This window comes from Nymphalis io, chromosome 1 (assembly GCF_905147045.1).
Source record: "Nymphalis io chromosome 1, ilAglIoxx1.1, whole genome shotgun sequence".
Lineage (NCBI taxonomy): Eukaryota > Metazoa > Arthropoda > Insecta > Lepidoptera > Nymphalidae > Nymphalis > Nymphalis io.
The window spans coordinates 12,308,414-12,322,971 of NC_065888.1; the positions used below are offsets into that span (position 1 = coordinate 12,308,414).

The 14,558-nt window shown below is 34.3% G+C and overlaps 1 protein-coding gene across 2 annotated transcripts in view; it reads right to left on the reverse strand.

The window, feature by feature from the left end:
• LOC126772493 (uncharacterized) overlaps positions 1 to 14,321 on the reverse strand; it is a 36,405-nt gene extending 22,084 nt beyond the window's left edge. The window contains exon 1 of one of the 2 annotated variants that reach the window (XM_050492887.1): positions 13,704 to 14,321. In XM_050492887.1, coding sequence (XP_050348844.1) covers positions 13,704 to 14,066 — 363 coding nt within the window. In that variant the 5' untranslated portion in view covers positions 14,067 to 14,321. The remainder of the gene's footprint in view (positions 1 to 13,703) is intronic. The other variant, XM_050492895.1, reaches the window with a different exon arrangement.
• Positions 14,322 to 14,558: the final 237 nt, after the last annotated feature.

Genomic DNA, 14,558 nt, shown 5'->3' on the forward strand with positions numbered 1-14,558 from the left:
CAATTGTACATCCGAGTACATATGCAAACTTCAGTCCAGCCAACTTAATTTGTGCGTAATGTATTATTACATATTAACAAAAAAGTAAATCTTGGTCAATTTTATACCCAATTAAAAAACTCATAATAATTTAAAACTTATCATATTTAATATTAATAAATATGTATTTCATACTCAATATTCCGATCTATCTAACCGCAATTCTGTTTGGACTGATGATAAAAAACAGTACACAAACAGTATGATCGCGCTTATAACCCGATTATAACATACTAGAAACATTGCGGTATTCGTGATAATATGCCGCTGAAATATTATTTGAAAACATAGATAGCCTTAAAGAATTTTTAATAAATAACAAAACATTTACTTAGATAACGTAACCCGACTAGACGTAACGTAGGCGACCCGACCTAACTGGCACTCGTAACGCAATATACCACTCAAACAATAGGATCACGTGTATTATATTTATAATGGTTGTTTATTCAGGAGCAGACGTCAAGGCGATAAGGCTTTTAAGCTTAAACATGATCCTTCAAATAACAAACATGTCTTCGGCAGCTTTTATTAAGCATCTAATGTGTTTTTAAAAGAGGATGACATATTCCTTTGTTATTTTATCAACCTCTATACTAATATTATAAATACGAAAGTAATACTGTCATTCAGTAAAATTAGCTTAGAATAAATATAGCTCAATGGATAACTCGTGTATCTTAATCGAAGGTCGCGGGTTTATATCTACACAAGTATCTGCTACTTAATTTGTCAAGTGCGTTTATATTTAGAAATCATCTCGCGATTGGCAGTGGTAACCCATAATAACGTAACGTGAGGATGAAATAAACACTAATTCTCTTTTAAAAAAGGTAATGAGCCCAAAAGAAAATGTTGAGAAAACATATTTATAAAACAATTTTGGTAGGCATTTCTTTTACTCTAACGATCATACCCGTCATAAATCATCGAGCGTTAAGCCACTCAACGAGGGTTATAATATCTTTATTTATAAAGGCTCACACATCTGTGCTGCTAAGCGTCGGCTTATTATATTTCATGTAGTTATTTTGATTAATTACACAGGTGTCTGAGACAACTTTACAAACATACATTGTGATAGGGCTTTGTGCAATTCAGTCTGTGTAGATACCACCTACTCATCAGATATTCTATCGCCAAGCAGCAATAGTATTGTTGTATTCTAGTTTGAAGGGCGAGTGAGTCAGTGTAATTACAGGCACAAGGAACATAACATCTTAGTTCCCAAGGTTGATAGCGCATTGGCGATGTAAGCAATGGTTAACATTTCTTACAATGCCAATGTCTATCAACGGGCGTTGGTGACCACTTACCATCGGGTCAGGCCCATATGCTTGTCCGCCTACCTATTCCGTATATATTTTTTTAAATCAAATGTAAAGCTAACAAATATTGTTACAATTACTATTTCTTATTAAAAAACAATAAATACATTAAAGTCCATCATGGCTTCTTAAATGCGATTCAATGTTTATAACACATGCTGTTTAGAAGCAATCGATGTAACGGGTTTGATTATTTAATGAGAATAGTACATTCATTTACTAATTAATTCTATGAACTCTATATTTAGAACAAACAAATTGATATACAATATAAATACATAGATACTGGTAGAGTTTTGTGCACGATCATCCGAGTCATAACCATCCTTGTTAATGTGTACTACCTATTAACAGTAGAATGTACCACAAAAAAACTTTTGTGTTCCCATTTTAATTTTTAAGAACAGACAGACGGAAGAAAAGACTGTCTTTTCCACCTGATGCTTGCCATGTGATCATTGTTTCGTTCTATACGGTAAAACGGTTTTCTTTATAACACAATTTTTTGTTAATGTAAATATTTTTAAGAACTATGCTCTGCGTTACCTACAAACATCGTAACTAATATTATAAATGCGAAAATGAGATTGTGTGTTTGTTACAGTTTCACGTGTTAACTACTCAACGCATCGTCATAAAATTGCAAACAAGTTGTCAGAGGACATGTCACCTTACAGAAAAAGGAAACCTAACAATTCCCCCTTTACACGCGGGTAAAGCCACAGGCTAAAAATTGTAATATTTTTATCCACAATCACATTTGTCTTTTTATTTCATAAAAATAAATATTAAATTTCATTTAATGTGTCTTATTTCGTGCAATGAAATTGATACAGTTCTGATTAAACATTTTATTTTATTGACTTTCTTGAAACAGAAGAAACAAATTAACTGAAACCAACTTTATGTAATAAAAAGTTTAAACTACCTAAATAGTACGTTTAGCTACAACCATAATACTGTCGGTTTGAATAATTTAGAAGCACAGCAATTATATCGAATTATGACTAGATTACAACTTATAATAAATATTTATTTCAAATAACCAGTTAATATACAATTAATGGTGTGTATGAGATATTAATATTAATGCTATTATGCGCGCACAGAATATTAATTATTCTGAACGGACGTGACTATATGTATAAACAGTCCTACCTGTTGCCGGGTCTTATTTCTTCCCCGAGGAATTTTATTTTTAAATAATGGTCGCCACCATTCGGTTATAAGGAAAGGGATTGACCATTAATTATTTTAAGCGTATTTATTTAATTATAGTAACTTGAATGTTCATCTGGTATTCGTTTTACATTATATAACTTTGTATATATTTACTAACACCTTGTATCTTAACGTAAGTTATCAGTTTCAAAAAACATTAATATTTTTAATATGACATTAAAATGTACTTGATACGGCTATTACTGATTACAAAAGCAAAGGGAGGAGTGAAGCCTCCATCTTCACTAACGTAGGAGGGCCGGGATCGATATAACTAAGGAAACTCGGGGACCGTTTATTACTTCGAAGCACATAGAAATTGTACGATTTAAATCACTGTATATATAAACTATACATACATATTAAAACAAATGTCTTCTACACAACGAATTATTTTCTCCATTTTTTTTTATTATCTATATAAACGCTGTAGTGTTTTTATTAGCCATTAGTAAAAAACAATGAACTTAATTAATTCAGTCATCTTACTTACTCATTCTCATTCATTCTTAATTATTTCATCTTCATTAGTGAAATGGAGGTGAAATTCTTTTGAATTCATAATTATTTTTAATTTTGATCGCTTTCTAAAACCACCTTTGTACGTATCTTTCTTTTTTGTGTATATAATTGTTATAGATGCATTTATAATTCAAGTGAGATAGCATAGGTATGTGAAGATAAGATCAATGTAAGTTCAAAGTTCAACAATAACCTAAAATTAGTAATATTAAAACGTTAATGCTTCATAACAGCTTAACATTTCCTGTGTGAATCTAGCATTTTGATGGCAATAAAACAAAGATGGCGGATAGTCTGACGCGCCGGCCTTCGGGCGATCAAGAGATCTTATCAACGGACACTTACGTGCAGCTATGTCGTATTTAACAAGGATCTGCCAGAGATAAAGATTTACATTCACTACATATAAATAATAACATAAAATATGTGTTTACACGTTCTGAAATAACTTCGAAATTAAATTCTTAAGGTAATCGTTATTTCAGTAGCTTTCACATATTTTTTGTTAAGCCTATACTACCAAGCCAGTGCCCCTTAGTTATATAACGTTGTTACAGGTGTAGATTTAAACCCACTTTTTTCAGAATTAGTATAGTTACAATACTTATATAACAGTAACAGTAACAGCCTGTTAATGTCCCACGGCTGGGCTAAGGCCTCCTCTCCCTTTTGAGGAGAAGGTTTGGAGCTTATTCCACCACGCTGCTCCAATGCGGGTTGGTAGAAAAATACTTATATATTTTCAAGAAATTCATAATATTCCTACACTTCCCTAAGTAAGCGTGAGCTTATATTTTACGGTACGAGTGCTCCAATCCACTCCAACTCACTTTTGATTACCATAAATAAGCAAATAATAGAAACAAAAAAGAGCTGATTTTTGTACAACAATAAAAACCGTTAATCGCTTAATACCAAGTAAATTGTCAATAATCGAATCGATAATCAAATCGTTACATTGCCGCACTCACTAGTTCTATCTATCAAAAAATGATTAACAAAATGGACAGAGTATAGTGAAATTTAACACTTAACCATTTAACAATATAAGGTGCAATGAGTTATTTACTTGATAAGGATCGGTCGCCTAGACGTTATATTATATTCCTTTTGTTATACATATAAAGTGTTACGATATATGTACATAGATGTATAAATTCTTCATTTGTGGCTTCAACTCTAATTTTACTTTTTATTTACTTCAATCAACAGCCAATCGTTGTCCACTGCTGAACATAGGCCTCTCCCAAGGTGCGCCAAAGCTCCCTGTCCTCCGCCTTCCGCATCCAGTTGGTGCCCGCCACCTTCTTAAGGTCGTCGGTCCACCTGGCTGGAGGGCGCCCTACGCTGCGCTTGCCGATTCGCGGTCTCCACTCTAGGACTCGTCTGCTCCAACGGCCATCGGTCCTACGACATACGTGACCAGCCCACTGCCACTTCAGCCTGCTAATTTTGCAAGCTATGTCGGTGACTCCGGTTCTTTTCTATATATATATAATCTCATTTCTGATCTTATCCTTCAAAGATACTCCGAGCATAGCTCGCTCCATAGCACGCTGAGCGACTTTGAATTTGTGGACTAGTCCCGCAGTTAGTGTCCACGTTTCGGCACCGTATGTCATGGCAGGTAAGACGCATTGGTTGAAGACTTTCGTCTTCAAACATTGCGGTATAGACGACTTGAGGACTTGACGAAGGTTGCCAAATGCTGCCCATCCCAAGCGAATTCTTCGATCGGCTTCCTTCTCGAAGTTGTTCCTACCGACTTGTATTATCTGTCCTAGGTAGGTATATTCACTAACAACTTCGAGAGGTTTCCCCTCGACGTATATCGGTCCCGGCACGACATGCCTATTGAACATGACCTTGGTCTTTTCCAAGTTCATACCGAGACCGACACACCGGGAAGACTCGCCTAGGCTACGCAGCATTTCGGTGAGTTGTTCCAGCGACTCTGCTATGATGACGATATCGTCGGCAAATCGAAGGTGTGAGATGTACTCGCCGTTTACATTGACTCCATACCTAGTCCAATCCAGCGTTTTGAAAACGTCTTCCAACGCGTTGGTGAACAGTTTCGGGGATATTACATCCCCCTGTCTCACCCCTCTGCGCAGTTGGATCGCCTTCGTCTTACAGTCCTGGATGTGGACAGTCATTGTAGCGGCGTTGTACAGACATCTCAGTACCTCGATATATCTCCAATCGATATGACATCTCTGCAATGAGTCGAGCACTGCCCAGGTTTCGATGGAGTCGAAGGCTTTCTCGTAGTCCACAAATGCCATACACAGCGGCTGATTGTACTCTTCGGTCTTCTGCACAATCTGCCGAACAGTATGGATGTGGTCCACGGTGCTGTAGCCTGATCGAAAGCCGGCTTGCTCTGGGGGCTGGAACTCGTCAAGTCGTCTGGCGAGACGGTTCGTGACGACTCTTGAGAACAGCTTATACACGTGACTCAGGAGGGAGATTGGTCTGTAGTTTTTCAAGAGGGTTTTATCACCTTTGTTGAAAAACAGTACCACCTCACTCCCGCTCCACGTTTCCGGGGTCTTGCCATGTTGGATGACGGAATTAAAGAGGCTTGCTAGCTCTTTCAGGACCGGAGTCCCGCCTGCCTTAAGCAACTCTGTTGTGATTCCGTCATCTCCCGGAGCTTTGTTGTTTTTAAGCTGTTCTAGAGCCGCCCTAATCTCTCCTTGGTCAACGACCGGGAGCTCCTCGGAGTAATGGCGCATAAGAGGGGCGCGCTGGTCATCAATACTGATTCCCACGGGTTTATCCGATCTTGAAGAGAACAACTGCCCATAAAACCTCTCTACTTCTCCGATAATCTCAGGCCTAGAGGTAACGACCCCACCATTTTCAGTTTTAAGTTTTGTCAGACGCGGCCTCCCAAACTTGCGAGCGAACACTTTCGATCCCCGATTTTGCTCAATCGCAGCCTTGATGGCACGGGTATTGGAGCGTCGGAGATCGCGTCGCGTCAGCGTTTTTATTGTTCGGTTTAAGGCCTTATCTGACAAAAACGATGGTAGTTCTCGTCGTTTTCTCATGAGCTCGAGTGTCTCAGCAGAGAGTTTTGGTGCGTTGTCTCTTCTCTGTGGCGGAAAACACTTGCGGGATGTGTTTTGCAGTATTTTTTTATTTACTTAATATATATATATAAAGGTTATTTTCTGATTCAAATGAATCATGATCCAACGTCGGAATCAAGTTATATTATTAATTATACTTAGAAATTATATAAATATGTATAATTTGACTTTAGGCGTTTTATTAATGATTTTCGTAGACTATCGTTGCAGTAGTATATATTTAATTATCATTACTATTTCAATATCAACATAATTGACTATGTTTTTTGTTGCTCGAAATAAAATTATCTAATTTGTATTTAAATTTTGAACTATAAAATCAAATAAACAAACGAAATACTATTATGGTGCATGCATATGCATTATAAAACCCTTCTTAGACTTTTCTTTATTGTAAATTACAGTTTACTAGAAATTCAATTAAAGTAACAAATGTCTACGTATATGACGTCAATTAAAATACATTCGTTACAGCGTGATTCATTGATCCAAAGCTAACAATGGTTTCGTTGGCATTATGTGGGCGTTAGGTTAATATTTGTCATGCGGGCGGCCAGTGGCCACTTTAATTAGATTTATGTGGGTAATCCTCTCTGCTAACTCGATTGTCGGTCTCTACTGGACCAACAATACCTCCTGTGATGGCAATCATAGGTCATGAACTCTTAATTCGGTGTTACAAGTATTTCTTGCAATGAAACGTGTTGATGGCCTCACAAAACATCTGTCAGATCTCATTTAACGTGTATTTCAGTAAATACTAATATTTACTGTAGTATGGCTTTAGAGCCCGTTTGGGTAGGTACCATCTACTCATCACATATTCTACCGCCAATCTGTAATACTTAGTATTGTTACTTGTTGTGTATTAGGCGGTGACCAGGTACCATCAAGTGACCCAAATGCCTGTCCGCCTTATGATTTTATAAATAAAAATATATATAATTATAGATTTTACAATTTCATCTCCAGACACTGCCAAGAAGCAGCTTATGATGTTGAAAGATTATTTTTAGATCACGTTCATTCTCATCTGGGCACTACAATGGTACCTATGTAGGTAAAGCTAGAGATGGATTTCAAACATAGGCATATAATTTTTTTGAAAATTTGCGATTTCTTTTAATGAATTGTTATTATAATGACACACATTCTAAAAACAAAAATATTGACTAGAAATATAATTACCGCAACATATCATTGTAAGTTGCAATACATATTTGCTCCAAATACTTCAGACCAAGTAACTTCTTCATAAGTCTTTAATTATATCTGTCACGCTTATGTTATGACGCGGAAATTTTCCACATAATACTTACACCTTGACAACATTACATTATATTATGTGTGTTTTATATATTAATGATTACATTTTATTTTGATTTTTTCTTTTGAATTTGTCATGTGTTTGCAAAATACGAATGTCAATTATTACGACTCTGCCATTATTGCGGCAAACTATAACTGCATCTATGGATCTCTTTTAAAATCTAGTTTCTTAATTGATTATACTGATAGTACAATAAGAATCAGTTCTGGGAAGTTCATATTGCTATGTTTATGAAGCCGTAAAATTACATATTACGTAAAATATATAACTATTCATAATGTTAGAAATTATGCGTACATTTTATTAATTTATTTAAGTGAACTTAGTGAAATTCTATGCACCCGTCCAACAACTTTTTAAGGTTATAACTGGACATACTCGTAGGCCGCATTCATGTCACTGTGACTGGGCTTGCCGCCACCGTCTTCTTTAAGTCGCCAAACTAGGTAGGGACATACTCTGCTCTTCTTTTTGAGTCGTGGTCTCCGTTCAAGGACTTTTTGTAGTCATCTGATATCTTTGAACGACGTGGCCTAAACATAGCCTTTCTTCTTATGAATGATAGTAATAAAGAACCATGGATCCGAATATCAACATAGACTAATATATCTTTATGTTTGGCTTATATACCTATTTTGCATATGTACCAGTGTATTTGTACTGTTCAATGGCATACGGCTATGTAAGTATAATAGTATTTATATTTAATATGGAGTTTATAAATTTAAAATTTAGAAAAGTTCATAACATTTTTATTAGTACCCAATGCGACAAAATATTGCGCCAAAATAATATTTAAATTTTAATCTTTGGCGCCATCATAACTTACCGTGACAGATAATTTATTAAAAATGTTTTAATAAAGTCTTTTACCGTTTTCCGCGGCAATAAAAATATTTTTGTATCTAAATTGATGTTTTATTGCGAAATATTTGAATATTTATTATAAATAAAGCAATTCGGCGGTTATATAAAAAAACAGCCAAGTAATGTTCTACATTCATTTGTACTTGAATTATTCATAATTCTTAACAAGAATATTTTAATTTAAAATCATGTTTTTATACAATCTTCCGTTTAAGTCTAACAGTAATAAAATACGCTTTTTTTAATTCCGATTATTTTTTGTGTTTTACATAGATATAAATCTGGCGGCGACTGATGACGAAAGGTCAACCATTATTTCTAACATTGAACATTATGAAGACGTAAACGATAAAAGATACAACTTTGGCATTGTAATGTCTTCTTATCTGCGTTAAAAACGACTGTTATTTACAACATAACATTTCACGAAAATAATAGTTTTCTTTTTATTTTGCAATATAGAATTGAACGAAACGAAGTAATTTATACGTTCTAACTTTTACACAAAGACCTGTGTATAAGCTTTAAAATTTTTGTTAATATTTATCTATATATCATAATTTCACATAAGTATAGTGCTTAGATATTGTATAAAGCTTTTCATACTGCTATGCATATGTAAATTTCCTAGTGCAGGAAAGGAAAATATAATGGGATGTGTAGACTGCTTATAACGGTATATGGGTAAAGAAAATACTCGGCGCGGTGTTCATTGTATTAATTGATTATATTAAACAAAAAATCTCGAGGAAAAACGTTAATCACTTCTATAAACATTGGCGCATCCGGGTGCCTTTTTTATCCTTTAGAACCACCGCCCGGTTCTATAAATAAAATGTAAACTCGTATTAATTCAATTCGATGACCAATTTATTTTTATACATATCACATAGTTTAGGCGTACCCACACGTTGCTTCCTTTGCCCTTCAAGAGAGATTACGTCAATATCTATATTTACTACAAATAAATTCTTTAAGGCAATAACAACTTAGTTTTGAAATGTAATCCAAATGTAATATCGGTAAGCACTAATTTTACTGAGTCCCTTACGTTCACACACTGCACGTGCGCACAGCGCTGAATTTACAAAACGGCTTGCAAACATTGGCGTTTTTCCAACGAACGTTGTATACTCTCACCGAATCTATATTTACAACAACAATCTATTTGTGCCACCTTTATACCTCTATAATGTTCATTAGAGCAATGAAGCAGAAAAGATAATAAATGGTAAATATCATAAATATTATAGAGATTTAATACTTTAGAAGCATTTAAAATAATCCAGCTTAGCTACGCGTCAGCCGTATATCTTTTATCTCCTTTTTTCTTTAAGCTCATAAATCTTTTTAACCAATTCTTATTTAAGTCTAATATAATGTGTTCTTTCTTGTCAAATTACCTACTGAATCAAGAGTTGGTTACCCACTGGTGGCTATGCTTTGTGCAAGCCCGTCTGGGTAGGTACCAACCACTCATCAGATATTCTACCGCAAAACAGCAGTACTTGTTATTGTTGTGTTCCGGTTTGAAGGGTGAGTGAGCCAGTGTTATTACATGCACAAGAGACATAACATCTTAGTTTCCAAGGTTGGTGGCGCATTGGCTATGTAAGCGATGGTTAACATTTCTTACAATGCTAATTTCTATGGGCGTTCACTTACCATCAGCTGGGTCAAATGCTCGTCCGCCAACCTATACTATAAAAAAAAAGTTTACATATTAGAATATTTTAAGCAACATTGCTGTTTGTTTACCAAAAGTAATATTAATTAAACATAGTCGGCAAGACAAAGTCTGAGTAACAAATAAACCAAATCCAAGTAGCACACATGTAGAGCTGTTAAAAGTTAATGAATCGAGCATCAATTTTATTGCCGCTTAATTTATCACGGTGTGTTGAGAGCTGTGTTATTATATTTTAATATCTTGTATACATTTAGGCGATTGAAACTTGAATTTATTACGTGTACATAATATTACATATATTTTATATATACGTAAACAATAAATAATAATTTAAATATGTATTATATAGGCATTCGCATTAAATTACCTGCTAAAAGGTATGTGTAATATGGCTTATAAAAAGGAAACCAAATTATTAGTTCAAAATTCAAAGTTAGTAAAAAAATCCACTTCGGATCGATGGAAGAGGAAAGGTAAATAAACAACATTGACCTTGACTTGACGTGACTTGTACTGACCGTCGATTCGAATCGTACATATTTTTAAACAGTAAGGGAAAACATATTGGACGTCTTGTTTGATGAATTAAATGACCCCGAATGAACTGTCTAATCAATATAAAAAAATGGCACACAATATATAAATAATAAAACATTAAAATCAACTCTCACTAATTAATTAAATTATCCGATCAATAATAAAGTAAGGCGGATTATGTTTCGGATCCTTCACTACAATAAGCTTGTGACTAAAATGTCTTATTAAGATAAGCTTAACGGTCCTTGTGTTCAATTATTTTATTATGAATATTGAAATCACTTAGTAGTACATTATTAAATAATATCTATGTGTATTTAGCCATTAAACACTTTTATACCGATTGTTATATAATTTCTATTAATATATACAAAATTAACTTTTTCAAGTGCGCTTCAAAAAGCACGTTTATTAATTAAAATTGTTTTAAGGTGAACATACGCTAATTATTAGCTAGTATGCGTTATGTTGCAAAATTTATATTTATAATACAAAATTCAATCTATTAATGACTATGGTCACATTTTATTATGTCTACACTTAGGACGAGATGGTCAAGTTAAAAGATGTGGATCACTGTGGATTACTGTGACCATGGGTCTAATGGTTGACCGCAGCTTTTGACTTGGCAAGCACCGAGTATTCGGTTGCTTAATTTGTTTTCATAGGTCGGTGTTCGTTACTGTTACATGTCTCTCACGATTTCTGTTTCGATGTCTGATTCTGTGTCTGTTACGATTTCATTCGAATTTCTATTTCAAATTAAGTGGATTGCAATGTAAAAATTTATGCATTTACAATTTTTAATTACAAAATACAGATTTAATAACATGTATTCTCTTAGAAATCACAGTAAAGATCATTCCTATTTATAAATTGTTTATGTTCTTATAATATTATTATATTTTATATACGCATGTAATAATGAATTTTTATTTCTGTATTTGTGACATCGAGAATATTTCTTAAAGAAATGAACAATGCATACTAACAATTGATAATATATAATAAATGATAATAGATACCATCATAGATAAATGTCATGCCTAAACAATTAAAGTGTAATCGAAGCCTAATTTTGAACACGTCGGACTATCTCAACAGTGCAGGTGACATAATCATGTACAAGTGTGCGCATTCACAAAATAACTTTCTATTCCTTATAATTAAATGGGACCAGAGAGAGTTTGAACTTAAACCAAGATCAACGTATTTACGTGTTTTCCAAGGCATGGGAGTGTAAACACCAAACTCCGCAATATATTCAACAGATCCGGAGTTTGAGCACAAGATCTTAGTCTACATTCTTTTAAGCTATCCATTACCCACCTATTCAATTAAGAAGATATGACAGTGCTCATACGAAGCCATCACGACTGAAGACAGGAAACAGAAAACGGAACAATATACAAGTTAATCACTGTAGTCAAATTTACCGTGGTAGATGTAAAATGGGATAGATATTGGACTGAAAAATATAAGCGTTTACTAAGTATAGCGGTTGCGCAACGAGGGCCATGGCAGTGCATCATTTTTTATTTACAAACCTAACTGGTTTGCGAACAAAACCAGTTCCAAATATTGTAGCGCGGACATCCGCCACCGATTTTGGTCAAGCTATTTTTTACACGGAATTGTATGAATCCATTCATTGTGCATTCAACTTTAAACTATTACAGTGACTCAATAATCAGGCGAAAAAATTTCAATTCTATTCAATATAATAATAAAGAAACTGTTTCCGTTTACAAAATTAGATAGTGGTTCTATCTAATTTTGTAAACAAAAACTGTCTGATCATACCACCGATAATATATTTGGTACGAAATATAATGCAATTTAAATTTACAAAAAAAAAAACGAATCCCAGTATTACTAGTTAACTAATTACTAGAAACGAATAAATATTTTGTATATTTTATAATAAGAACGTAAAAACAAGGCGTGCAAATGAATATAATCCTAACCCATAAACCAATCTATATTTTATAAAACAATAGGCAGGAAAATCCCATTTAGTTAATTAATTAAACAAACGAGTATACCGTACGAAATATACAATATGTTTGTTTTCTTGGATTTATTTTGAGTTAAAACGTTTAAAACAGCATAAATAACAATTTACAGTAACACATTTAACTTGTATAACATCCTCATACTTGGCACACCTCGGCTAAACATCTGAAATGTTTGTTTCGATCAAAAATAACCGACACGATATTACAAAACTTTATGATCAATTCCAACGAATCCGAAATGAGTCACTGGTGTGTATACCACCAAGCATATATTTTATTACTGTTTTTCAAGTGTTTTATAGGTATTTTTAATATTCTTCGAATAAGTAAATTAATAAATCAACGTTTTTATTAACAGTTAAAAAAAGCTTTTAAATACTTGCTTCAAGAAATAATAGTGATGTTCAACGGTTTATGAGTATGAATTGGATTGTTTTATATTCTATCACAACATCATCAATGATCAAGTCAATTGAATGTAATGATCTCCGTGGTAAAGAACCTTGGACTGGCTCCGACTATTATGTATTATCAAGCTTCAAGTTGTTACTTCATTGATTACATGATTATGTAAATAAATGAAATCAATACTTGTAGGTAATTATTTGTAATAACTACTTATCTATTTAACATCACACTCAGTTTTAAATTATGTTGTCAATTTATAACGAAACGACATAGCGAAACTAAATTAGCTATAATTATTAATTACTCAGTCAATAGAGTGACTATTATATATACTTATGTAAATATTTCACAAAAAAAATGTTCAGTAAAGTCAACATTTTATAGTAGCGCCAATTAACACAGTAAATGAAAATGTTATGAATTTATTGTAGTCAATTGTCATGCTGCAAGCAATGTTTACTTCAAGCATTGAAGTAAACATTGTGTCCAAAACCTAAAATAATATTTGTATCGTAAACATACATGTGTTTGTTTAATATTATACATTTTGACTTTATCTATGACATATTTAAATATGCCGATGTGTGTATTCTATCTTCCACGAGACATAAGGAATGAGGAATGTAAACAATAAAAACTCACCGTGTCTTCCAGAGCTTTAAATTCGTTAAATAACTTGTTGTTTTCGAGTTTCTGGTTAAGAGACATCACGTTAGCTGACATCGCTATCATGTTTGCAGTAAGCTCATCAACCTCTTCTCGGAGATGAGTCAGTTGTATCTCTCGAACAATTGTAAGAGCCAGTAACCAAACCGCTAAAGCCCCTACGGTCACGCCGAAGACGATGCACCCGTGCCGCCTTCGGTTAACCCTTTCCGTACCCGCGTATTGTCGCTCGTAATCTTCACTCATTAAGTTCTTAGATAGGTCCTTCGCATCCTTCAATGCTTCCGTCTGGGTGTACATGGTGACAGGCTCGGGTATAAGCGCACGATTTTCGGCCATCACACCCTTGATTGACACTGCACTCGCGATCTGTTTCACGATAACAACTGGGAGCAATTAGCCGTTATCGGCCCATTATCGTTTTCTAAGAACGTCGGGTCGACTTATTGATAATAGGACCACGTGTTGAGAAATATCCGAAAGTATTTCCGATGGAATACACGCGTGACCGGCAAGGCGGACTAGAACCGAGTGGAACAAAACGAAGCGAGTTGTGTGGCACGCGGCGCCCGCGCAACGTTGCATACGGCTCCTCAACGTTCAACTATCCGAATGCGGTAATTGGGAAGATTAACCTTCGTAAACATTCGAAGTGTAAACAATTGAATAATTAATGATAAACAGTCGTTAGCGTTATAAGCATTCGCTGTGAAAGAATTTCATTATACGTGGACCTATATACATACATTCTGCTTATAACTTCATTATCAGCTGGCGCTGGTGTTAATATTAAATAATACTTAATAATCACTGGACGTTTTTCTCTAGGGC